Source organism: Pipistrellus hanaki (genome assembly GCF_964339955.1).
Source record: "Pipistrellus hanaki genome assembly, chromosome: 2".
Taxonomy (NCBI): domain Eukaryota; kingdom Metazoa; phylum Chordata; class Mammalia; order Chiroptera; family Vespertilionidae; genus Pipistrellus; species Pipistrellus hanaki.
This window is the reverse complement of record NC_140504.1, coordinates 20,550,516-20,578,257: the sequence shown is the minus strand read 5'-3', so window position 1 is coordinate 20,578,257 and position 27,742 is coordinate 20,550,516. Positions and strand designations below refer to the sequence as shown.

General features: G+C 38.3%; 2 protein-coding genes and 1 long non-coding RNA gene across 3 annotated transcripts in view; 2 read left to right on the top strand and 1 right to left on the bottom strand.

Moving 5' to 3' along the window:
• The window catches only part of LOC311618477, a 384,318-nt gene that overhangs the window by 122,525 nt on the left and 234,051 nt on the right, over positions 1-27,742 (top strand). The window lies entirely within an intron of this gene.
• The window catches only part of GFM1 (G elongation factor mitochondrial 1), a 41,207-nt gene that overhangs the window by 4,956 nt on the left and 8,509 nt on the right, over positions 1-27,742 (bottom strand). The window contains exons 6-14 of the mRNA XM_084876018.1: positions 26,223-26,373; positions 24,137-24,294; positions 23,645-23,729; positions 20,776-20,913; positions 18,881-18,982; positions 16,777-16,833; positions 13,539-13,676; positions 12,373-12,455; positions 1,425-1,587 (exon numbers count right to left, since the gene is read on the bottom strand). Of these exons, the coding sequence (XP_084732144.1) occupies positions 1,425-1,587; positions 12,373-12,455; positions 13,539-13,676; positions 16,777-16,833; positions 18,881-18,982; positions 20,776-20,913; positions 23,645-23,729; positions 24,137-24,294; positions 26,223-26,373 (1,075 nt within the window). The remainder of the gene's footprint in view (positions 1-1,424; positions 1,588-12,372; positions 12,456-13,538; positions 13,677-16,776; positions 16,834-18,880; positions 18,983-20,775; positions 20,914-23,644; positions 23,730-24,136; positions 24,295-26,222; positions 26,374-27,742) is intronic.
• Positions 5,389-12,346, top strand: LXN (latexin). Its single transcript, XM_084876048.1, has 6 exons — positions 5,389-5,974; positions 7,247-7,309; positions 8,630-8,807; positions 9,105-9,241; positions 11,677-11,739; positions 11,999-12,346. The coding sequence occupies exons 1-6, from the start codon at positions 5,846-5,848 to the stop codon at positions 12,095-12,097; spliced, it is 669 nt and encodes a 222-aa protein (XP_084732174.1). The 5' UTR covers positions 5,389-5,845; the 3' UTR covers positions 12,098-12,346.

Genomic DNA, 27,742 nt, shown 5'->3' with positions numbered 1-27,742 from the left:
CTTGCAGATGCATCACCAAGAGCCCCCAAACATTTTAGTATTGAGAAGCTTAACATTTTTATGTGTGCTATATTTCATGCCTCATAAAAAAAGTTTTAAAAAGTTGAACAGCCTGCTTAATTATTGTGGCATCTAGATGAATAATCCCTTGGAAAAGAGTATTAGCTAAAGGTGTGAGTTGGTTTGAAAGTGATGCTGAGAGTGATAACAATCACTTTCTCGAAACCTCATTTTCAAGAACTATATAACTCTCATAACCCATGATAGAGATAGCATGGATCTTAATTTTACAGGGAGGAAACAGATGAAATGCAAATCAAAGGAACTCCCCAAAAGAAAACCCCCAACAAAACTGGCATTTATTCAATAGCTGCAATTCTTCTTTAAAAAAACTAGCTTCACTGAGGTATAAATGACACAAACTATACATATTTAGAGAGTACAATTGATATGTTCACAGTTCTTTTTCATCCAACCTCTTAAAATATATTTGTAGAACTCCTATAATTCAAATTAGTTTTTCTTGGCAAAACAATCAAATGACTGCACAACCACTACAATATATTTCTCTGATATTTAAAAACTGTAAACTCTGTATGTTAAAAAACAATCTAGCTTTTGTTCATCTACATTAATCTTGAGAAATAAAAGATAATGTGAAAAGTGTGTGAATGACACAATAGCCTTAAAATAAAGTATAATGAATAAAATACACCAATCACAAAAAATGCTATCACCACAAAATTTTAGAATCTGTTAATAAAGATATGTTACAAAGTTAAAAACAAAAATGAAAAACAATCTATAAGAACAGATTGTGGTTAAAAGTTTATAGCTGTCTAAAGCCAGGGACCTAGAAAGCAAACAAAACACTAACCACTGACATGTGCAGAGCACTTCACAACCGGCAAAGAAGTGTCACTGTCTTATCTGATCCTCAGTTTTGTAAGGGCTTAAGTATTTCACTCTCACTTTACAGATAAAGAAACTGGCTCTGATTTACCAAAGAGCACAGTAACCGGAGCAGAGGTAACAGCAGAGCCCAGGTGTTGGGAATCTTAATGAATGATCGTTCTACAAAGTCGCCTAAAATCTTCATAAATCCCTAATGACTACTGCAAATTTGAATCGCTGCTTACAATCAATGGAGTAGTTTCAACTTAGCGAGAGAAATATATAACTTTATCAACTTAACAAGAGAAATAATCATGATTAAGAAACAAAATGATTTCCCTTCATTGTTATATACACATTTATAGCTCTTGAACTTAATGAACTGAATATTCTAAACTGGATAGAAAGCTTAGCAATTAGATTAAGAAGTAGTACTTTAAAATGAACTAAGGAAGACAATGTGATTGAAATATGAGTTGATACCTAATAAACGCATGCTTTTTATTTTTGTGTTTTTGTTTTGTTTTCACCTTTTCTACAGCAGGCACAAATTGCTTGGGAACATTTGACCCAAATGTTTCATCTGAAAACTCCAGCTTAGTGTAGTTCTCTGGCTCCAGAGGCTCCAGGACCCCTATCACTCTTCCAAACTGGCCTGCACCACCCGATTGCTTTTTATGTGTAAACTCGAACCTAAAAGAGATTTAGGAGGGGGGGAAAATTAACATAGCATTATGTACTTACCAAATTCAATCACTCATACTAATTTAAATGAAAAACCCCATTTCATTATTTTTTTTTCTTTGAATATGATGGCCTTGCTATAAAATTTTATTATAGAATTTATTTAAAAAGGAATTCTTTCCTTTCTGTTTTTACTTAAGAAGCGGGGATAGGATATACCACCAAAATAATCCATAGCCTAAATTCCACCAATTCTGAATTTATTCCCCAAGTAGAAAAGCAAAAGTCAAGAAATTAAAATAATAAGTCAGGCCCTGGCTGGTTGTTCTCAGTGGTTAGAGCTCTGATTGGCTGCAGACCGAAGAGTCTCGGGTGTGATTCCCATCCCCAACCCTGGCTGGGGTGCAAGCCGAAGGCAACCAACCGATACGTCTCTCTTACATTAATCTCTCTCTCTCTCTCTCTCTCTCTCTCTCTCTCTCTCTCTCTCCTCCCCTCCCTTTACTCTCTCTAAAAATTTCAATGGGAAAAATATCCTCCAGTGAGGATTAAAGGATAAGTCAGACTAAGGTTCTTGTTCTAGTAACCGACATTCCGAAGAGCTTACCCATTTCTTTGGAATGCCTCCCTTTCTAGGATAGTGTTCTCTCCTTAAATCTCCACAACCAAGGACAGTTATTTGTTATTTGTAAATGGAAGCTCAGCAGTTATTTATTCAGATAGTCCCTATCTGGTTTTATTACTTGGACATTATGGACTGATGCAATACAAGACAAGGGAATTTCATGTGAAATAACACCCCAAAATGATTAATAGCAAAAAGATAATGACTAATCATAAGTCATTCAAAGGGACACGTATATAAACACAGGTTGGTGTCTACTTTAAACCACTAAGAGCAATATAAATAGAACAAAGGAAGCATTTTACATACAAACTAAGCATATGCACTGAGTGAAACCAGGTAGGGCAATACTAAGCATATTTACACAGGCTACTATTTCATTTAAAAAACATTTCATGAGTATCTACTATTTACAAGGCATTTCTTTCTTTAAAATGAAATCTTTATCAAGACATCAGATAGAAGAGATCAGCTCCTTACAAAATTGTCTGTAGATAACTGTAGAGTGGCGGACATTAATGAGTGCGTGTTCCTGCATACCTATCTTTGAGTGGTTTGGAAGATGTAAATATTAATTTTGGTAGGAGATGATAGCTTAGAATAAGCAATTTCATAAAGAGGCCCAACAGTGTCTGATGAAATGCCTTTAAATAATCTTCCAGTGGTCAAGAGCTTCAAGATGGCCTGGGATAAACAAAATGCTAAAAGGTTAATTCCTGAGAGGGATGTAAACAGCCATCAGAGCAAAAAGAAGGAAAGCAGCAGAGAAACAACTGCCAAGTCACCACATGTTTACTGAAGGTTCCAAAACTGTGGTCCACTGAGTTTTTGAGACATTTTACATTTTGTTTTCAATTTGATGGTAATAAAGCATCTACACATTATAATCTAGATTTGTGCTGTCTATATGGTAATCCATAACCATGGGTACTTTTGTTTAAATTAATTGAAATTAAATAAAATGTAAAATCCAGTTCCTCAGATACATAAGCCACATTTCAAGTGGCCAACAGACACACGTGGAGAATGTCTACTGGACAGAACAGCGAGACAGAACAATTCCATCACTGCTCAAAGCTCCATGGCAGAACTGCTGTGGAAGCCCCACTCACCAACAAGTCCCCCATGCAGCTTCAGGGACCACGGGAATTTAAAATCAAGTGGATGCCAAATAACAAAACACCTGTGTGCCAGGTCTGTACCAAGCACTTAACTTGTTCTATGCCACAAACTGATGAAATGGGTACTGTTTTTATCACCATTTTACAGATGAGAAACTTAAAGGTCACAGAAGGTACGGAACTTGCCAAACATGATATAGGTATCACGAGGCAGAGCCAGGATTTGCCAAACTCCAATGCTCTTCATCAAACATTTTTCTAGAAGGCTAATAAGAAAAGAATATAAACTGATTTAGTCTGCAAATGATGCATCCACTTCCAGAGCCGTTAGAGGGTGCTGCACAAATAGGTTGTACGCGAGCTCACACAGAGACCAGGTGGGACAGCACAGGCATGCTGAGAGGAAAAGAACCCAGGCGCCTGTGGTCAGCTCACCCACATGCTGCGAAAGGCAATTTGGTTTTGGCAAAACATCACGTCTCACATTAAAATTAATGTTAGTTAGCATTGCGCTGGTTTTATTGTTTATTTCTACCTTATAGATTCATTTGGACTTTATAGGCGGATCAAAGTTGTAAGCCATAGGTGTTTCACTTAGTTTTATGTTTATACAGGTATATAAAATCAGTTTGATTTATCTGATCCCAGAGATCAATAATTTTGTTCCTTTTAAGATAGCCCATACATTATTTGAGGATAATGATCTTTTGATTAACCATCCATGAAGCTTTAGTAAGATTTCAAGGACTCAAATATAGAAATTATATAAAGAGATTTTCTTAATGCAGTTTATTTAACATTTAAAAAGGCAGTTAATTTTTTAGTGCAATAATTATATTTTTAAAAAACTTAAAAGTTGATATGCGTACTTTTAATAAATGCTGGTTACATCACAACCTATACTATTAACCTTGATCTACAGAGATGGCAATTGTATTCATAAAACCTCCAAATGGTGACCTTATCTAACACAGATATTAACTAGCTATTTTGTGAAACTTTAAAGTTCATTTTCAGGAAAAAGCTCTTTCTGCATCATCAAAAGGTCATAGTCACTCTTTCCTGGACACTATCAAAGGAGCACACAATTCAAACAATTCACACACACACACACACACACACACACACACACGAAGAGGTTGGCTGATAGATGAATGACTCATACCCTTTCCCCTCAAAAGAAAAATAACCTTCAATTTTGTGGAAAAAGTCTTGAGGAGAAGCTAACCTCTTTGTCCTCTAGTTACTTGACAGTTGTTGTCTAATATTACTAAAAAAGATGGAAATGCCTTACTGTTTCCTATTTTTTTTTTTAAAAAAAAAAACTTACTCCAAAGAAAGACTCTAAGTAAATTGAAAAGGGTTTTTGAGGAAGACAACACATTCAAATACATTTTTCACTTTTTTAAAGTACCATCACAACATATGCCTGGCAAAACACAAAAACAGAATAAAGCCCTTCAAAAACCCATTTTTGAAAAAAGAGCAAAAGAAATTTTATTCCAAGCCAGCAAGCAAAAGTGAGGGTTTGACCATACATCTGATGAAAAGGAACCTTAGCTTTCTGACCTAAAGAAAATCCAAATAGCTTAAATCATAGCCTCTTGAAAGGTGACCCAAGAAGGTAAAAAATCTAGAATGAAAATGCATGACTACTAAAAGTTTGGGCTTGCTTAAATAAAGGAGCTTTGAAAAACCCTGCTTTTGTACGAAACCAGGACATTGAAGAGGCTTCTGAGTTCGGTCTTTAAGTGTGCCTTAATCCTTAAAAGTTAAATTTTCAGGAAGTTGGAAGAGTGCTATACCAAAATCTAATCTAAGTGAAAGGAGACAGGGGTACAAGTGCATTTTTTAAACTTCCCTTGACCCACATTACATAACCCTCCAAATGCATGCTATAGTTTGCAATCTCTCATACCCTGATTTGGGCAGAACTGGCCCAACCAACCCCACAAAAGCTGGGTAAGAGCAAGCCTGTCCCTGGCCTCACAAAGGGAGGGGTGAAGGGACAGACATCTATTCACTGCAGGGCGCTCCTTTGCACTTTGTCCTGTGTGACACTGAGGCTGGTGCATAAGGAAGTTGTGCTCCAGCCTGCAAGTGAAGCAACCGAACTGTCTCTCCATGAAGAGGAATTTAGGGCTCCATAAAGGTGAAGGCCAGAAAGCCCCTCCCGCCCTTCTGCAAGGAAGAAGTCCGGCCGCCCGGTCCCCCAGCCCCGCTCCGCCCCGCCTGGCCCTCCGCTGATGGAGGGGCGCACTCCGGGCGGCGGAAACCCGGAGTAAAAGCACGCAGCAGGGCGGGGCACGGGAGCTGCCAGGCCGGCAGCCGGCGCCCTGGCGCAGCTTCCTGCACCGGAAGGAGGGAAGGAAGGAGGGAGGGAAGAAGCTGGCGAGCCCGCCCACGCCCAGCCCAGCGGGGCCAGCCGACTCCTCCGCCTCCTCGGCAACGCTGCAGGCTGCGAGGCGAAGGCGGCGCTCGTACCCACAGACCCGCGCTCTCCCCGCCGCCGCTCGCAGGAATGGAAATCCCCCCGACCCACTACCCGGCCTCGAGGGCGGCCTCGGTGGTGGAGAACTGCATCAACTACCAGCAGGGCACCCCGAACAAGGTGTTCCTGGTGCAGACCGTCCAGCAGGCCAGCATGGAGGTGAGTCCAGCGGCGCCCACCCGGCTCCGCACTCCCGAGGGTCCCCTCCCGCCCTCTGCGCTTTGGGATTGGCTGCCGGCGGCAGGTCCACACGGGTTAACGTTTCTGGGGAATAGTCGGCGATCCAGTCTCTGGGGATAGCCTGGGGCCTGTTTATTTCCAAGGGAAGGCAGAGACACGATATTTTTATGGGCACTGTTACAAGTAAATGGGGAAAATGTTCCCGATGAGAGGCAGCATCTGCCTTCCCCCGAGTGAAACCTGTAGGAACCATTGAAAAGAATCTTAAAAATGCTATGACATTGCTCACCTACTGAACCATCTGGATCAACAAGGGCTCCTATCTTGCAAATGATTCATTTTACGACCAACCCTTATTTGCCTTTGGTCAAATATTGCCTTTGACCAAAATGACGGGGGGAAACGACGAGCAAGAGAAACTGACAACCAGTATCGTTGCGGCGAGAAGCTTCGCTTTAACCAGCCAAAACACTAGTACAACCAACCATAGGTGATGTGCTTGCTCTCTCTGGCTAAAGGGTTAAGTTAAATGCAGAGGATCTCAGCAATCACTAGTCTTGTTTCCATTTTACTAAAATCTAATGGTTTTGAAATTTTCCATTTTTTATCTGGCATTAGTTTAACAGCCTTTAAGAACTGACAGGGAGTAGTGTTAACTGCACTAGATAACATAATTACTAGGTATAAGTGCCCGGCTGTATGTTGTATCTTGATTCAAAAGTGAAATACCTAAACATTTGCCTTACTGTTATAAAATTTATTCAAGTACCATTTTTTTTTTCTGGCCCAATAATATACAGGTAAAAGCAGGACTTAACATATCTAATTACTTTGCAGTAATCTGCCTCAAAATAGAATTCATCGTGACTGAACACTGTTTGGACATAAAGTACCCATAGGACTATCCTGTTTGCCATATTTAGACTTAAAAGCTGTCTCAAAATTTCTTCTACAGAGACTTAGGATCACCTATTCAGAGGTTGAAGTCCTCTGACTGAAAGTGAATTGAAACCCATTTTATTTATATGTGTTTTTATCCCACCCGTGTTTGCATCCATAATAAACTGGATAGGGGCCCTGCTAAATTAGATGTAATATACATGGCAATATGCTTTTACCATCTAAGACTTTAATTATTTACCCCCAACAGTCAGGCACCCCCTCCCCCCTATCAAATAAGAATGGGTTCTTTTAATAACGCAGAAAATTGAGTTATTGTTATAATAACTCACCATGTTTTCTTAATTTTAGGATATTCCAGAAAGAGGACATAAGTATTGCCTTAAGCTTTCTGTGGAAGAAATTATCCAAAAAGTAAGTGAAATGTCCTTTATTATTCATTAAAGTTTCATTCTAAATAACCCAGATCACCTTGGCTGATCAAATCATAGGATTAATTTGTATTTTGTAAGTGGTTAAATTTGTAAGTTGTGAAACCCTGCCTTGGAAAAAAAAAAAGACATATAAGGGTCAGTTTTTACTTTTTTGTGTATTCTGAGATACATGAAGTAATTCTATTGAGCTTTTTAAAAAGTAGACTCTATATACTTCAAGTAAATTCCCTTTAAAATGCTAAGTACTCATAAGGCAATATGATCTCATGCCAAATATTAACAAATAAATTACTCTCCAATCATCACCTCTTTGACTTTTTTCTCATTCTGAGTTTAATTTCTTGTAATTAAAGAAAGCAAGTGTTTTTAGATATTTATGAGCAATATAATGGCCAACTGATATTGTCATGTTCACATGGGAATCTTTCAGTAATGGGGGAAGGAAATTGTTATATACTTCTCAAATTATTAATGAGACAAATTTAAAAGGACTTGCAGTTTGTACCATAACCATCTTGAAATTTAAAAAAGCTTGCCCTTTGGTTGAACATATTCAGAAGAGAAGAGATACAGGTTAACATAAGGAGATTCATTAAAAGGCATCTGAGCTGCTAGACAGCCATCTTTACAAAGCAGAACCAATGTTGCAATCTTCTCATTTTACATCTAGATGCAGATTGCTGTATCTGAGTTTGAGAAAATTACTGTTATTCCTGGAGCAGAGAGTTAAGAGTAATGGAAAGAATTAAAAAGTAACCAGAGCTGTAGCGGGTTTGGCTCAGGGGATAGAGCATCAGCCTGAAGGATCCTGGGTTCTATTTGGACAAGGACACATATCTCAGCTGCAGGCTGGATGCCTGGTGCTGGTTGGGCCACATATGGGAGGCAACCGATCAATGTGTCTCTCTCACAACCACATTTCTCTCTCCATCTCTCCCTTCCATTCTCTAAAAATCAATGGGAAAATGTGCCCTGGTGAGAATTAACAACAAAAAGTAACCAGAGATTGGAGTTGTGATATAGTCACTAAAATCTAGCATTGAAAATGGACACCTCATTAATACTGAAATATATTCCAAGTTTTAAGACAAATTTAAAAGATAATGAGACCACATTTAGATGTATGTTAGATATATCTAAGAAAATTACTAAGCCAGCCCTAATTAGATTACCTCTGGAGTAGGCACTCTGAAGTCAAGACTGAAACAACACTGTTAGGGGCATATGCTTTAATTGTTATATCTCAGAGCAATAGTAATGGATCTACATGTAAAGATCTTTTGCAAAATGTCTTAAACAGCAAGTGACAGTGAACTGCACAGCTGAAGTTCTTTACCCTCCAATGGGACAAGATACTGCACCAGAAGTCAACTTCACATTTGAAGGAGAAATTGGAAAGAACCCAGATGAAGAAGATAACAAACTTTATCAAAAACTCAAGTCCATGAAGGAACCACTAGAAGCACAAAATATTCCAGGTATATAAATATGGCATGGGGAAATATTTTTTTCAACTTTAAGATGAATATCAATGATCTATGCTCAAAATTATTAGATATTAATAGTATGTCAGAAACATTGGCTTTTGGGAAAATATCCATTACCAATCTAATTCAACAACAAAAATCTCTTGAAACTTTATAGACCCATGGCCTAATTGAATTATTTTCTAAATACATTTGAAGGAAACTAAGACATGATTTAGAATTTAGACTTTCTAAATGGTTCGTACTGTAAGTATAAAGTAATTCCATTTATCATGCTTCCCTCTCCAGACAGTTTTGGAAATATATCTCCAGCAATGAAGCCAATCCGACATTTAGCCTGGGTTGCCTGTGGTTATATAATATGGCAGAATTCTACTGAAAACACGTGGTATAAAATGGTAAAAATTCAAACTGTCAAGCAAGTGGTAAGTAATGTCTATAAAATTCACTTGTAATAAGGTTAATGTTTACTGAAAGTGTTCTGATTCATTAGATCATTAGTTGCCCCATTAGTAATTTTGCATTGAAAATAGTGTACCAAGTATTTTGAAGGAGAGGTCGGTTACAGTCAAGGCCAGTGAAAGTGAAGCTGCAGTTTCAAGAGAGTGAAGTGTTGTTATAAATAATTTGGCACCCAGGTTCTGTGCTCAGCTTAATACAGATTATTTCATTTGGCAACCTGAGTTTTGTATGCAAATTACTAGCCATGCAATACTGAAACTACCTTTGCTGTTTTCTTCTACTGAAATGGTAGTGCTAGAGCTATTGGAAACATGGCTGCCGTTTTCTCCCCTGGGGATCAGCCAGACCAAAAATATTAGCATTTTGTGGAGCTTGCTGTATGTAATTTTCTTTTATAACCCAATGAGTCATAGTTTACAACCTCTTATCTTACTTGTTGCTAGCCTTGTGTTTTCTTAAGTCTGACTATTCTGAACTGCCTCTTTCTAGACCTTAAAGAGATAAAAATAAATTCCTTGATTTTAGCTTTATTTAGGGGTTAAGCAGAAGGAAAAAAAAGTCAATTTGTGGTATCTAATGGAAAGAAAGAAGACAGTGCAAAGAAACCACCACAAGTTTGCTGGCTCCAGAAAGGACAGGCTTTCCAGCGTGTTGATAACTGCAGGCAGCACTTGGAGCAGCTTCACTCCAAAGGCTTCTGCAACAGTTACCAGATACCGATAGGCACCCTATTACAGCACTCCGAGTGTGGTGTCAAATACCTAACATAACTATTAGAACATTTTAAGAAAGTGCCCTTTTCTAGTGCATTTTTGTAGACCTCAGTCCTGATTACAGCACTGATTACTGAGGCCTCAAATAACTGCATAACTGGTCCAGGTTAGAGAGGCTACATAATCATAATTTTTCAAGCCATGTCTTAATAGCAAAATATGCACGAAGATAGGGCTAGTAGTTCTTATGAAAGAAAACTCCTATGACCCTTCACCAAATGTAGTTTTAAGGCATTAAATGAAAATCACAACGGTAAAGTTTAAGCAGTGCTTCAGGCTATATATATTATAGTAGAGGCCCAGTGCACAACATTCGTGGGGGGGGGGGGGGGGGGGGCGGCAGTCCCTCAGCCTGGCCTGCGCCCTTTCGCAGTCCAGGAGTCCTTGGGGGATGTCCAACTGTGGCTTAGGCCCACTCCCCATGGGCCTAAACGTGCCAGCTGCCATGGAGGTGGGCTGATGTGCTCACCAGCCCTCAGCCTGGCTTGTGGCTGAGCAGTGCTCCTCCTGTGGGAGAGCACTGATCACCAGGGGGCAGCTCCTGCATTGAGCATCTGCCCCCTGGTGATCAGTGTATGTCATAGCGACTGGTCATTCCATCATTTGATTGATTTGCATATTACCTTTTTATTATATAGGAGGATATCTTACCTATTAAGACCCAACATGTAAGAAAACTTAATACTGATTTTTACCATATCTTTTAAAGGACATTCTTTGCTGATATACTCAGGATACTGTAAGGAGATAATTATATGCTTTTATTTGACCCTGGGGTCACATTTATAATTGCTGTTCACCAAAGGGGTTACAGGAGCTCATGCTGCTTGCAGTCCAGGGCTTATTTCAGTACATTGATTATGTAAGCCCTAAAGAGTCTCTGGTGACTGTGATTTTACCTATATGTAGATGCAATATTTGTGTTGCTGATGGTATAAATACTTTATATGCATAAAGCAATAAGCACAAATTAAAGCTTTAATTACAAAATCAGAAAATTCCACTCACTACATTTTACTATTTTCAGGTGTTTTCTGTGTTTGTTTTTTTATCCTTACCTGAGGATATGTTTTTCTTGATTTTAGAAAGAAGGGAAAGAGAGAGAAACATTGATATGAGAGAAGAAACATCAATTAGTTGCCTCCCACGTGTTCCATGACCAGGATCAAACCTGCAATCTTTTGGTGTATAGGACAACACTCCAACCAACTGAATCATCCAGCCAGGGTTATTTTCAGTTTTTCAAAGAGAATTTCTATGATAAAATTGGTTTCCATGCATGTAAACACTTATATCAGTAGTTTATCGTGCTTTTCTGAACAATGTAAATATTAAGGCATTTTAAATGACCAATTATAGACTGTAATATTCTTAAGTAGCTACCACAACTAGGAAACTAAAAACAGAAAATAGAGTAATAAATGAAAAGTCATAATTTTAAATTGTAGTTTGAAGAAAACATTTGTAAGAGAAAGTTTTTCTGACAGGCTAAATTATGACATTCAATTTTTATTTTTACTTAAGTGGGAGTATTATAATCATCTAATGAAACATGGTTTTTTGAAATTAAAATATCGTTTTGCCAATGATATTGTTTTATACACCAGGTTTTTAATTTATTATAGCAAAGAAATGATGACTTCATTGAGTTAGACTACACCATCCTACTTCATGACATTGCATCTCAGGTAAAATACCATTTACTTACTTTTATTTGATGCCACTTTGAAAATTGAGACCTGTTTTAGAACCACAGTATGCTGTATTAATTTTGATTCTAAATCAGAATTCATGTAAATTCAATAGGCACCAGGTTAAAGTATATTTACACTTTAACTTTTGTGCTCTTCTTTATGAGAACTATTTTGTTTCTAACAAGACATAAACCCAACACTGTTTCTTAAGGGTTTTCTGAATTTTATCCTAGCATGTTTCCTTTACTTGCAGGAGATTATTCCTTGGCAAATGCAAGTTCTCTGGCATCCACAATATGGCACTAAAGTAAAACACAATAGCCGTCTGCCAAAGGAGGCACAACTGGAATGAAAGAAGACCCCCAACGTTGGATGAAGTGTCAGTATGCTTACTAACGATGTGTATGTCAACCTTCACTGATACCTAGCTGAAGGGGCCAAACAAATCCCTAACTTCACTCTGTATGAATGTCTTAGCTACAGACAGCACAGAACTGTATAGCTTCCGTAATAAAGAGAGTCATGATGTACAAGTGTCTTAATAACAGTAATAGTACTATGTATATCCCACAATAAAAAGCTTCAATTTTTACCCTCATAATAGGTTTGACCGTGTTGCATACTTACGGGACAGGGGCAGTAATGGTTTCTCTGAAAGCAACTTTTGGCTTTCCTGTGATACAAGGGCAGCCATATTCTCTTTCCATCCTCTGAAAATAGCAGGAGAAATAATTTCTTTGGTATATTTAAATTTAAAAAATAAACAGAAACAAGAAAAATTCTAAGAATCTTAATTAGAAGCATTCATTTAAACATAATAGGTAAGCAAATACATCATTCAAGTATCTTATAAGAATTAGATCCATGATATTAAATACAAACTGCTATATAAGTGAATTCTAACTTAGAATAATTTACACATATATCCAATTAATATATCCACTAAAACTTCATCTTATTACATATAAACAGGAATAGTATATGAATCTGTTATCAGAATTTTGTACTCTCTCAACTTCAAAGGTGTGATCACAACCAGAATTTTTAATCTTAAATCATATATCTTGTTTTCATTCAGATATACAGATCGTTCCTAGGAAAGTATGTGCCCCATCTATTCATTCTTTTATCTACATTATAATCTCCAAGCATTGACTTAGAGAATATAACAAAAAGAAATCGCCCTAGCTGGTTTGGCTCAGTGGATAAAGCATGAGCCTATGGACTGAAGGGTCCCAGGTTCAATTCCAGCCAAGGGCACGTGCTTGGGTTGCGGGGTCCATCCCCAGTAGGGGATGTGCAGGAGGCAGCCGGTCAATGATTCTCTATCATCATTGATGTTTCTCTCTCTCCCTCTCCCTTCCTCTCTGAAATCAATAAAGATATGTATTTAAAACACACACACACACACACACACACAGAAACGTCCTGAAGAGAGAGAATTGGTGGGCCAACATTCTCAGCAAGTTTCTTCCTATAGGTTGTCTTCCTAAGGCTGAGACCAGGATATACTTAACCAAACTAACCATGACCTAGGGATGGATGGATGGAAGGATGGATGGTGTAATTGCAAGTCCTCTGCCCCTTGATTCTGAAGTCTGCCATGTTTTACAAATATAAAGATTTAGAGATCAAAAATACTTAAATTTGTAATAGTTGGTAGAGGAAGCAGTATACCAAATCTGGATATAAACAAAAAGTGAGCTTGAATAACCGCTATTAGTTATGGACATTAGAATTATTCTCTTCTGTTCTTAAAGTGCACTTAATTTAATTTCCATGCTATTCATTACCTGAGCATAGATTTCCAGGTGTAATTCTCCCATTCCAGATACAATTGTCTCTTTGCTCTCGGTGTCAAAGTGGACTTTAAATGTGGGATCTTCTCTTGTAAACCTGCCAATACCTTTTGAAAATTTCTCCAGATCATTCTTTAAAAAAAGAAAGTCATTACATATTTTACCAATCATGATATGCAATGAGACGGTTGAAAGAACTTTACTGAAAGAAATTAAATACATATGTAGTGAAGAAGTAAAGATACTCTACCATCTAGTTCCTAGGCCATGCCTTCTGAACATGTGAGTGTGGACCCCACACAGCGCACAGGGAGGATACTGCTAGCTGATAGCAAGCGTACCAAGAATCCAAGACTTAACTCTAGGCCCTTTCCTATTATATTGACAAAAACTGTCCCTTTGTGGAAAATTGCCCATAGAGTAGAAGGTAGAATATGTGTTACTGTTACATAATCAAAGGAATCAGCATGTTTACCAAGATTCTATTGTAGACTCAAGAGGACAGTTAAGACCAACAGTAAGGCAAATGCTGCATTGAGACTTTCAAAACAATCTGCTTGGATGTGGTTTCATGCATCTTTATTCTCCTTAGACGTAATCTCCTCATGTGGTGAGCAGAATAATTGCCCTCTGAGGATATGCCCCAATCCCTCCCAAACCTGTGAATGCTACTTTACATGGTAAAGGGGACTTTGCAAATGTGATTGAGGTCACAGACATGAATAATTTGGGTGGGCCCAATGTAATCACATCAGCTTTTTAAAAAATGGAAGAGAAATACAGAAGGGTAGGTGAAAGAGATGTGAAGAGGGAAAAAGGCAGGAAATATCTAAAGCACAAGACTCATTTCACTGTTGCTGGCACTGAAGACAGGAGAAGGGGGTCAGTCTCTAGGAGCTAGGAACAGCCCTCAGGTGACAGCAAGGAATGGGAACCCCAGCCCTGCATCCATAGGAGCTGAATTCTTCCCACAATCTGAGTAAACAAGGAAATAAATTGCCCCCTAGAGGCTGCAGAAAGGAACCCTGCCAATATCTTGATGTTAGCCCACTAAGAACCGTATCAGATTTCTCACCTACACAACTATAAAATAACACATTTGTGATGTTTTAAGACACAAAGTTTGTGATAATTTTTTACAGCAGCAACAGAAAATGAACACATCCTTGAATCACCAACATTAATAGATATTACATGTGCCTGGAGCTGTGTCATGCATTTTGTATATGTTACTTCAAACTCTAACCACAATGCTGCAAGATAGAATCAGCCACATTTTACAGGTGAGGAAATTAGGTACAGATAACTGACTTGCTCAAGGCTACACAGCCAGTGCATGGCAAAGCTGAGAATGAATCCTGGGTTAGTCTATCTCCAAAGTCCTTTTCCCTTTCCCCTGCACTCGCCTGCAGGCACTCTCAACTTACTAGATCATCCCTGCTTCCACTACTGAGATCATAGCTTTGTGCAGTGATTTCTTCATTTAACTTAATTTGCTCCAGCAAGCAGATAATCCTGAGACACCAAAAAAGCCAACCAACAAACCAAAACCACCTTTTGGATTATTGATAATTTGATTTCCCTCCATTATTATTATAACTATCAAAACAAAAGTCTCATATAAACTGAATTTAGGAATGAAGAGCATTACATCTTTACCTCCTAGCTCTGTATATTCTGAAGGGAAAAGCAAAAAGTTTAACAAAACACTCAGAACAAACTGTGGCATCAGGTATAAGACTTGCCTTCCCTCAGATTTCTGAGATGAAGTAATTTAATGTTTTTGCCACCCCAACATTCTCCTTTCTACAATGAAAAGGGTCTGTAAAACCTCAAGTTCCTCAAAATAAAAGTAGAAGCTGTTAATGCAGGGGTCTTCAAACTACGGCCCGCGGGCCACATGCGGCCCACAGAGGAGTCTGATCCGGCCCGCCAGGTTTTTTGGGCAGTGAGCGCAGCCGAGGTGTTACAGTAGGAATTAGTAGTTCATATAGTCCGGCCCTCCAGCTCTCAGAGGGACCGTGATCTGGCCCCCACTTTAAAAAGTTTGAGGATCCCTGTGTTAATGCATCCATAAGACAAACCAGAGTATGTTCTGTAAACGACATTTCCCAGATGACAAGAGGTCATAAATGTTCACTCAATGCATGAATGAGTTCATTTCAATAAACCATATTAACATGATTCCTATGAATGTCAAAACTAAGACATATCAAAATCATTCATTAAGAACTAAAAGATTCCAGTTCAAGATCAGGACTAATTTTAAGGGCAAGCTAATGGGAATACGGAACTTATTCAAGTAATCTTGGCTTTGGAAAAAGCTAAATGACATCAAATCCAATCATATTGTATGAAAGTGAGAAAACAGTCTTATTTGCAGGCTCTCCATGTTATAATCAGACATTTATTTTATAACTACCACAAATTTAGAGATGTGTTATAATTCATGAGGCAGTTAATCTACACAATATTCTAAAGTATTTTAAAGTGAGGTTTCTCTACAACTTAGGACAAATGCTCATTTCCTCGCTTCCATCCCTTTATGATCTGAATCTAGGAAATTAACTTACCATTCTGGAGCAAATGTTACATCTTTACTTAGTAAAGTGTGATTAAGCACAGTCTGGTGAATACTTTAATACCATTAATTCTTCAACATACTGAGGAGTAACTACTACTGGATGACTGGTAAATTTTATATAAAAGGTGATCTCAATACCAAAATGCCGGGGCTGACCAGCAGACGGATGAATAGATTCCTCCGACACTCATTTCTGTGAAGAAGAAGGCTAAGGGGCTTGTTTGACTTTACGAACCAAAATAGCTCCAATTGCCTGCCTCTTTAGGCTTCTATTGTAACAACAGCTTGAACTTAAATTAACCTCTAGATACAATCAGCGGGTAAGTATCCTTGAGAAAGCTCATGCTTCTTTAAGTTCGGGGCTAAAGACTAAACATAGAGATTCCAGCAAAACATGGGAGAGCTAGGACTTGTTTGGAAAAGTCAAGGTAGAGGCTGCCGCCTTCAGCAAGGTCCCCCAGAAACCCCCAACCTTTTGCAGAATCCTCCTTACAGACTTTCTAACCAAGTCCCATGCTTCCCCACACCAAAAGAGGAAATAGAGACCGTAAGATTTCTGGTTATCACAAGGTACCATTGCACTGTGGAGACAGATGAAAGAGCTCAGGTCTTTATTGTGATATACTGAGTGTTAAATCAAACTCCTACCTTGTTAGCAGGCTTCATTGCTATTGAAATGACGGGATCAGGAACATGAATTGACTCCTAAAATATTGTTTAAAAAGAGAAGAATTCAAATATAGCACTCTATGGGTCAGAGTCAGGGATGGATTAATTTTAATGTTCTACTTTACAAAGAACAAAAGCACTAAATATCTTTAGGCTAGACAATATATATCTTGGTCTGTCTGCATTAAGTAAATGAATATATTAATGTAATATTTTAATAAAAGTGTCCACTTATATTATCTCCTCCCTTCCAAAACAACAAAAAATAAAGTATTTATTTACTGTTTAAGACCCTTAAGTTTATTGACACTTTCAGTTTAACGTAGTCATTTAATAAATCCAAATGCTGAGATGTGCAATTCTTACCAGCTGGCAGCTACATTTACTGTTGGGATCTTCTGGTAAGTTATTTAATCAAATTTATTATGATCGATGATAAGAGAAACAGAGAAAGGGCACTCGACTCTTTATACATGATACCTCATTTAATCAACCACAACTCTGAGAGGCAGATATTACCTCCACTACACAAATAAAATATTAAAGGCATGGAAAGAATATAAAGTAATGTGATCAAAGGCTAGTGGGTAATATAGAGCAGAGGTGAGACTCTAACCAGGGACTACTTGCTTCAAAGCCTCAGTACTTCCCACAGCCTCCAGTCTCTTATTGCTCATGCCAAGCCTGGAGAGAAAACCTTATAATCACACTCATAAACATTCCTCTTATGTACAACCCAGAAAAGCCTGTACAGATTTATGACTTCTGTAGTGTCTTAAATCAACATTAAAATCAGACATTAGAGGATATTTTATGCAAAAACACTAAATTATAAAATTATGGATTTGTCATGTCACATGACCTAGGAAACCTGTTCTTACATAAATGGACCAATTCTGACATAAATGACCCATTGTGAATTTGTTCACTGAAGTTACCTATCTCCTAAGTACTCATACAGTATATTCTTTCTTTACTGAATTCAGTAGAGGGTCTTACTGTAAGCCTGCTTTCCTAAAGGGGCACAAATAGAAAGTGAGCAAATTCAAAGGCAAGAACTGCTTAAGCATGTGTGGAGGACAGACTATTCCAGGATGTGACCACTGTCTGGACCACGAGATGAACTGGGCCAGAACGGAGATTGCTTGACCGCAAACCCCCCTGAGAGACTATCTGATGGTAATTAATGTTCACTCTGACATAAATAAGCAATGAGCTGGTTCCCGGAACAGGTTGTTGTCCTGACCTGGTCATGCATGTTAAGTAATTTCCACACCAGGTAACATTCATGTACTAGTAACTGTGACTATGCCCCCCTTTTGACCCCGTATGGTAATTTTCTGGCTCCTGTCAGAAGGGTGGAGACTGTTCACTTCATCTTGCAGCTGCCCAAGAAGTGCCTCCTAGGTAAGGTTCCCTTAAGGAACTCTGTTAGTTGACAGAATGGAGTGGCCTGCCTCTTTCTTCAGTGCTTCTCTGCTCTCCATTTACAGAGGTAGGTTTCCAGTGTCAGGGTTTTCCTAGGGTCTACATGTATTTAAGAGCATGCTATTCTCTTCAGGGTCCCTCAGTGATGAAGAGAGACCTATGAGTTCCACAGAGCAGGTTGTCTGCAGTAAGTCAGAATGTCTAGTTGCATTTGATGCCCTTGTTATGTGATCCCCAAGCCTGCCTAAATGTTAGTCTGGTCTTACAATTCCTGAGGGAACAGTCTACTCTGGCTGCTGAGTAGGAACACCCACGGGGACCAGCCTGATGATGGGGATAGAAATTAGAGAAGTACCCACAATGGGAAAAGATCCCAAGGAAGAGTCAGAGCTACACAGTCAGGTGCATCTAGTGGAGATTTTCCCTCCACACTAAATGTTCAAGAATCATGGAATGACTTTACTAAAAAACACCCAGGTAAGTTAGTTTACACAGAACACCTGACATTTAAAGAGCCACAAAAAATCTATACTTGATGCCTGCAGCACTACTCAGTGAAAACTCTTGTGGCTGTTTTTCTGAAATGTTAAATGTGTCACAAAAATAGAGACTTTGAGACTCAAGTGAAACACAGCTTTGAAATTAAGTGACTTACCATAGAAAGTCCACTACTATCTTTGTTTGTGAATGTGTCTCCACTAGCACAATCAATGCCAAATAATGCACAGATGTCTCCAGCAAATACTTCATCAACATCCTAAATAAAGAAATAACATGAAAATGATACTTACAAGTAATACAATTCAGAACAGGGTGACTAAAGAGTACCTGACAATAAACACATTGCACATAAATATGGCAGAATCTTTCCATGGATTTTATAAAGAATGAATTAGCCACACCAATGCAACATCAACAATCAACCACAGCAAAACAGACCTTAAACTGGGCCCTTATTTAAGCCACATCTCAACAGACAAGATTTTACTTTAAATACAAAACTCACAGAGTTATGGCATCATTACTTGAAGTATCAGCAGTATTGACAGAACAGAATCTCACAGTTCTAAAGTTATCTCTATGGAATTAAAAAGCATGCACTATAGCCCAACTAGTGTGGCTCAGTGGTGGAGCACTGACCTATGTATTTGTGCTGCTGAAGCGAGCACTGGAGCATTGACCTATGAACCAAGAGATCATGGTTTGATTCCCAGTCAGGGCACAGGCCCAGGTTGCAGGCTCAAACCTCAGTTGGGGGCGTGCAGGAGGCCGATAAAAGACTCTCTCTCATCATTGATGTTTCTCTCTCCCTCTCCCTTCCTCTCTGAAATTAATAAAAAATATATTTTTTTTAAAAAATCATGTACTGTATGTTGCCACAGTCAAACAATGAAATGTGTATGACAAAGGTGTACAAGAAAAATCTACAAAGGAAGTTTTGAAAACAAAGGCAGGAGAATGGAGCCCACTTTACTTAAAATAATCTTAATTTCTTACCGATTCAAGTGGTTAAAAAAACAGGAAGTCGAAGAACAAAGCATTGTACCTCTAAACTTCCTTGTTTTTGTCCTTTATATGAACAGTTCATTCATAACAGCTGTGGCTGTGAATGAGCAAGTATATGTGTGTTGTACTTTAATGGTTATACAGCTGTACAATTCTCCTGGCTTCTGGCCTATGTAACAGCTGTGACAATCCCTAACCCTTCTGGCTGCCCCCTGCTGCCTACTTCTCAAAACAGTAATTCTGTCCAATTATGAAAGACTGCCTGTTTATCTTTCAGGAGATACAAAAGCTATGGCCACAAAAATTACTGAACATACTAAGGTTCTGCTCAGATTAATAAATCTCCCAGCAATACAGCACTGAATTGGGAAAGGGTGAGAGTAGGAGGCAACCTTGCACACTCAGTCTCCTACCAAGGCCTAATCACCCTGTGGGCCACAGAAAGCTAGGACAGATTCAGAGTCAATCAAGAATTCAAGCTAAAATTTATATCCCAGACCAGACCCTGGGAGGTTTTAAATCTTCGGATAGAGTCTAACACCATTATGGCCCTTCTTGGGGTTGGTTCTACAAATATAAAGCTTTAGTGTTAAACAGAACTTTCAGACCTGCCATATTTTAGAAAGTATATTCACTGAACAATGCGTGAAATTATATGTGAGTTTACTACTCTCGTTTACTTTTGAGAAGCACAGTTCCACTGTCCAGAAACCTATTATCCTCTTTGAAATGGTGGCTTTGAAAAAAATGTTGAATTTGTGGTTCTGAGTCATAGGGAACTAATTGACCTTTCTCCTTAACCTTGGCCATTGAGGAAATATAGCTAACTCACAAATAATGATAGAAATTGTGTTCTTAACATCTACTAATTTAGCCTATACTAAAATCCTACATCAAAACTGCAGCACACCTAACTAAAAAGAAGAAGCTAGGAAAACACATTCAACTAGAAGTGGCTTTCTTGTGGGGCTCAGAATACCAAGAAGGTAGATCTCTTTCACCTGCGCTAGAGAATTTCTGACCTCTCAGTGACCAGGCACTTGCCTCCATCATGTCAGCATGCATGCGAACCAGCCGTTGCACCCGCACTTTCTTTCCTGTTCTTGTGTTGCAGATGGTGTCCCCTTTCTTCAACTCTCCTTGGTAACTTCGAATATAAGTTAATTGTCCAAATCGACCTGCCTAGAAGTCAAGATTGGGTAAGGGCAGAAAGAATAAAAAAGAAATCAAAATCAGGAGGAAAATTTCACAATTATCTCCAAACATTCCCTTATCAACTTTAGAAGCTTTCAACACAGGTAAGTTGAACGACTGTGTTATTCTTTTTGGTATCACAAACCAAGTTACTACTTGTGCTTCCTCTGAAATAAAAGTTATTAGAAAAAAATTGAAAATTATTTATGTAAGGAATTATCCTTTTATATTCGAATACTATTTTGTAAGTACAGTTTAACAAAGATATAAAAATAAGGTATAATGATTGTAAAGAAACAAAAACATCATTAGAAATAGCAAGACATTTAAAATACTTTGATAATCACCTGGAAAGCCATACAATTAAGGGTTTTGTAAAGTGACTGAATATAAAATGAATAATTAAGGATTAATTTCTCGCCGAAACCGGTTTGGCTCAATGGATAGAGCATCAGCTTGGGGACTGAAAGGTCCCGGGTTCGATTCCGGTCAAGGGCATGTACATTGGTTGCGGGCATATCCCCAGTAGGGGGTGTGCAAGAGGCAGCTGATTGATGACTCTCATCGATGTTTCTATCTCTCTCCCTTACTCTCTGTATAAAATCAATAAAATATATTTTTTAATAAAAGGACTAATTTCTCCTGAATAACAAGGTATATATTTAAAGGTTGCCAATGGCTCCCATATTAATTTAACACAACAGTAATCAAAATCCCAAGATAAAATTTTTAAACATTTAATTCGTGATTTTAAAAGCCACTTAGAAAAATGGATAAAAATAAAGTTTTTAAAAACTATGGTAATGAAAAGAAACTAAGACTGATATAAAAACATATTAAATACTCCAAAACTTGAAAAGTATAGAACGAGCACAAATTGGACTAAACAACTCATAGAATATAGTAAAATTTCTAAAATGTTCAATTCATTTATCAATGATAAAGAAAGCATGATAGTCAATGGAAAAGTATTGTTCAAAACTGGTAACTGGACAACTGTTCTTGGATTGGAGAAACTTTTGGATCCTGCTTCACAGCACGCAGCAAATCAAATTTCAGTTAGATTAACAATGAAAAAAAAAAATCCCACCATAAAAAAACTGGAAAAACAATAAATATTTATTAAATATATTTTAAAAAGAGGGTTTCTAAGGTTAAGAATAAGTGAATGACTAAGGACAAAGACGGGTAGACTTGACTATATAAATTTTAAAGTTCAAATTGTTTTTGACAAATCATGTTTATCAGAGGAAGTTCACACAAAAATAAGTAAAATACTTTGATCCTCATTTTAGAAAAATAGATAATTACAAAAGAGAAAATACAATGGCATAATAAAAAAAGTATATGAAAAAATATTCTCTATCATTAGGAATTAAGATGAAATATTTTCATTTATGAAGTCAGTAGTAACTTAATAAATAATATTTATTGCTAATAAAGAGTCACTGAAATAATCTAATATATTAATTCTGAGAAGTATGAAAACAATGTGGCAATACAAATCATTAGATATTAATATTTCCATACCTTTAATTCTATAATCGCTATTTTAGGGATCCTAAGAAAATATTCCTAAATACATTTTTAAAAGCTTTATGCCCAAATGTCACTGCAATGTTACTTGTACTTATTAATTTAAAATTACTTTTTCCTCATTTTAGAGGTAATAAGAACTATATTGTAAAATTTTAAAAATAAAAATCTAGGAAAAAGCTCCCAAAATATAATTCCATCTATACCAATGTTAATACTTCCAACTTTTCTGCCTATTTTCTCACATAAAATATTATGAACAAAAGCAACAATACCCCAATGAAAAGCATACCCAGTGACCAAATCTTGGTTTCTAAAACCATTCTCTTAAAAGGAGCCAGGACCCCTAAAGAAATGGCTGGTTCTAGGGCTGGGACAGGGAATATATCAGATAAGCCTGAAGCATCCTGTAGTGCCAGGAAGTGAGAAAGTAGTCAGAAAGCAAACGCTGGAGAATCAGAGACTCAGGAGCCAAGTGAAAGAGCAGCAATGGAGCTCAGGAGCCCAAGTAAAAGAGCAGCAAATCAGTCAATCTAGGCACCAAAATAAGTAACATACTACTTGACTGTAACTCAAAGTAAAAAATAAATACCCATAAGCTCATACTGATATCTACATATATGAAAGCCTAAGTGATCGTTCAACCATTCGACTGGTAGCTATAACGCACACTGATACCAGGGGAAGATGCTCCAACCAGTAGGTTAGCTTGCTGCTGGTCCAGCTGGTCGGGACTGGATGAGATGGGCCAGACATGCCCTGGAGCCCTCCCACGGTCCCTTCTTGGCTGGCCAACTTCCCGCGTCCCTCCCCAGCCCCGATCGTGCACCGGTGGGGTCCCTCAGCCTGGCCTGCACCCTCCCGCAATCCAGGACCCCTTGGGTGATAGTGGAAAGTCAGTTTCAGCCAGATCCCGAAGGCCAGGCCGAGGGATCCCACTGGTGCACAAATTCGTGCACCGAGCCTCTAGAATCAAAAAAGTAGATACTGCTCCCTCAAGAAGGTTGAGCATGAGATGTGCATAGTAACTTCCTTCTAAAAAGTCAATATGGAAAGGGAGGGAAAAAGAGTAATAGTAGAGAAACTTATAGCCAAATCTGTCAAAAGAGTCATTTAGTAATAGGAATAAAAGCTTAAAAGAAAATCTCTATATAGCAGTTAAATACATTAGCAAGCAACTTACCTCCAGTTTAAAAGCCAGGCCTACAAATGGGTGGGAATTGTCTCTGTTTGAGTTCATTAAGATTTTGGTTTTCTCTTTTGAGTCACTTAAAATAAAAGAAATATAACTGTGAGATGTAACAACTGATATTTCTTTTATATCAATTTGTTTCATCAGAGTATTATCTGAGAAAAAGCACACCAGTACTACATTGTGATAACGGGGAAAAAACTGCAAAGAAATGGTCTGGTAGGGAATTTTCTAAAGATTTACATCTTGAGGGATAATATATCACACTTTTAACTCACAAGTAAAATATAATATGGGAAGAGGTATAATAAATATTTTTATATATGCCAAAATTGTTACCCAAATAGAAATGGTGGTTGTTTTTGTAAATTATGAAAGATAACACCAATAGAACAAATTAGAAGGATCATTCTTACTTTCTTTCATAGGGCACAAATGTTAAAGCATTTCTGCGTAAACCAAGAATCAGTTTCCAAGACTCACTCATCCTGCTTGAGCAAAGCGAAATTCTGGACTTCAGATGGATTTGGGAGGTAGTCCAAAACAGCATCTAAGAGAGGCTGAACTCCTTTGTTCTTCAAGGCACTTCCCAAAAACACAGGAGTAAATGATCTGCTTAAAGTAGCTCTGCGGATTGCAAGCTACAATAGAAAAAAAAAAAGTAAAGATTAGTCATTCTTAAAAATTACTTCTGTGTTTCAGATAAATTACAAACCAACAAGTGAATGAATCAATATTCTTTGGAGTATTGGCTTTAGTGGAGACTAGGATCAGGTAGGTCCTCTATAACTTAAGATCAAAATTCAAAGCAAAGGAGAAAAAACAAAATAGTTCCTTTTTCAAACATAGAAAGCTGCTTTTAACACTCTTGAAATGCCACTAATTTTTGATTTGGTAAAAAAATATATACCCGTATTTTCCAGCATATAAGACGAGCCCCCTAATTTTAAAGTTAAAGCATAGGTTTCGGCCTATATTCGCTGTATAAGACTACCCCCCACTTCCGAGGCAACACCAGTTCTTTTTTTAATAGACCGCCTCTCTGACTCTGGCCAATCTGAGCAGGCTTTTTTTCATTTCAAAAGTCGTCTTATATGCCGGAAAATACGGTATACAACGCTGGCTGGTGTGACTTGGGGCTGAGCATCATCCCATGCACTGAAAGGTCACTGGATTGGAATTTCAGTTAGGGCACATGTTCCGGTTGCGGGTTTGATCTCCAGCTGGGGTGTATGTGGTCAAGGGCATGTAACTCATTCGCAGGCTCAATTCCTGGCCCTGGTAAGGGCATCTGTGGGAGGCAACAAATCGATGTGTCTCCCTCACATCCGATGTTTCTCTCTCATCTCTCCCCATCCCTTCCACACTCTCTAAAAATCAATGGAAAGATATTGAATGGGAATTAATCAAAAGGAAAAATATATATATATATACTATCTAATAAAATAGTAATATGCAAATTAACCATCACTCTGCTATACCCACCAGCCACACCCACAAACCAATCAGGAGCGAGTATGCAAATTAACCCAACCAAGATGGCTGCAGCCACAGAGTGAGCAGGAGGGAGGCTTGGGTTTCCCTGGCGATAGAGAAAGCGGAGCTTTCCACACACCCTGGCCAGCCCAGGCCTCCGCTTAAGGCTACAAAATTTTAACTATAGAAGATAAATAAATTCCAACAAAAATGGCTGCCACCACAGAGTGAGCAGAAGGCATGGCTCCACTCCAGGCTACGAAGTTTCAATTGTAGAGGTAAATAAATTCCAGATATCAGGGACTCCTCTTGGGTTGCCAAGGGGCGTGGCTGGCCTGCAAACCACCACAGGCCCCTTGTTCAGGCCACCCCACATCCCATGGGAATCCCCATCCTGATCCAGAATACCCTTCAGGGCAAACCAGCTGGTCCCCACCCATATACCAGGCCTCTGTCCTATCTAATATAAGAGTAATATGCAGATTGACCATCACTCCAACACACAAGATGGCTGCCCCATGTGGTCAAAGGTCCTGCCCCCATGTGGACACAAGATGGCCACCACAAGATGGCCAGCAGGGGAGGGCAGTTGAGAGAGACCAGGCCTGCAAGGGAGGGCAGTTGGGGGTGATCAACCCAGCAGGGGAGGGCAGTTAAGGGTGACCAGGCCTGCAAGTGAGTGCAGTTAAGGGGTGACCAGGCTGGCAGAGGAGGGAAGTTGGGGACAAACAGGGAGCAGTTAGACATCAATCAAGCTGACAGAGGAGTGATTAGGGGGTGATCAGGCTGGCAGGCAGAAGCAGTTAGGGGCAATCAGGAAAGTAGGCAGGCAAGTGGCTGGGAGCCAGCAGTCCTGGATTGTGAGAGGGCAGTCGAAAATCCCTCAAGTGTTACCAGATTGGAGAGGGTGCAGGCTGGGCTGAAATACCACCCCACATGCAAGAATATCATGTGCACTGGGCCTCTAGTGTATATATATATATATATATATATATATATATATATATATATACACACACACACACATACATATATGTATACACACACACACACACACACACACACAAATATGACTTATTTTGAGAGCACTTGCCTTTAAATCAGAAATTGAGGGGATCTTTTCTTCCAGGAACATCTCACCAAGCTGCTCATCTGAATTAGCAATACTTTCTATCAGCTCCTGGCGGTGGTCAGCTGCTGCAGCCCTGAATTCCGCTGGAATTTCCCCATAGCGAACAATCTGACTAAGAAATGTTTATATTGGTACTTTAAGTATGTACAATTAAATATATAAAGTACCAATGAAAATGTTAAACTAATAGCTAAAATATCTTTTTAGTGAGAAAGAGCTATGATATATTTGAATTATTATGGCAAATAATACTAATGGATATCTTTAAATTTCAGACAGGTAATGGGCAAAACAGGCAAAGTAAATTGCTCCAGATTGTACTATAAGTAAACAGAAGAGCCAAGATGCAGAGCCAACCTGGCTCCATGTGAGCACCTGAAAATTCTATTAACCAAATCATTCCAAACATTACAGTCTCTTACAGGCAGGATTAGAGAGCTTCCCAAAGTTACAAACCCAACCACACAATTTTAATTCAGTTTTGTAGTAAAAAAAAAAGTTTACTAATATTTGACAAAGGAGGCAAGAACATACAATGGAGTCAAGGCAGTCTCTTCAATAAATGGTGCTGGAAAAATTGGACAGATACATACAAAAAAATGAAACTAGACCACCAACTTACATCATACACAAAAATAAACTCAAAATGGATATAAAGGACTTAAACATAAAACAGGAAACCATAAAAAGATTAGAGGAATCCATAGGCAGCTAAGTCTCAGACATATGCTGAAGCAGTATCTTCAACAGATACAGCTCCTAGGGCAATGGAAAGTAAAGACAAACTAAAGCTACATCAAAATATAAAGCTTCTACACAGCAAAAGAAACCATCAGTAAAACAGTAAGAGAGCCCACTGCATGGGAGAATATATTTGCCAATGTTATCTCCGATAAGGGTTTAATCTCTAACATTTACAGGGAACTCATACAACTTAATAATAAAATAAAAAAAGCTAAACAACCCAATCAAAATATGGGAAACGGACATAAATACTTTTCAAATGAGGACATAAGGAAGGCCAAGAGACACATGAAAACATTATCTCACTAATCATCTGAGAGATACAAATCAAAAAAACAATGGGGTACCATATCACACCTGTCAGAATGGTTATTGTCAACAAATCAACAAACAACCAGTGCTGGCTAGGATCCTAGAAAAAAGGAACCCTAGTGCATTGTTAGTGGGAATGCAGACTGGTGTAGGCACTGTGGAGAACAGTATGGAATTTCCTCAAAAAACTAAAAATGGAGCTTCCATTTGACCCAGTGATCCCACTTCTAGGACTGTATCCCAAGAAACTAGAAACACCAATCAGAAAGGATATATGCACCTCTATGTTCATAGTAGCACAATTTATAATAGCTAAGATTTGGAAACAGCCTAAGTGCCCATCAGCAGATAAACGGATTAAAAAACTATGGTACATCTACACAATGGAATACTACACTGTGATTAAAAAAAAAAGAAGAAATTCT

Coding starts and splice junctions, on each gene's coding strand:
- LXN (XM_084876048.1), top strand. CDS start 5,846: ATGGAAATCCCCCCGACCCACTACCCGGCCTCGAGGGCGGCCTCGGTG. Junction 9,242..11,676: donor TTCAAACTGTCAAGCAAGTG/GTAAGTAATGTC, acceptor AATTTATTATAG/CAAAGAAATGATGACTTCAT. Junction 11,740..11,998: donor TTCATGACATTGCATCTCAG/GTAAAATACCAT, acceptor CTTTACTTGCAG/GAGATTATTCCTTGGCAAAT.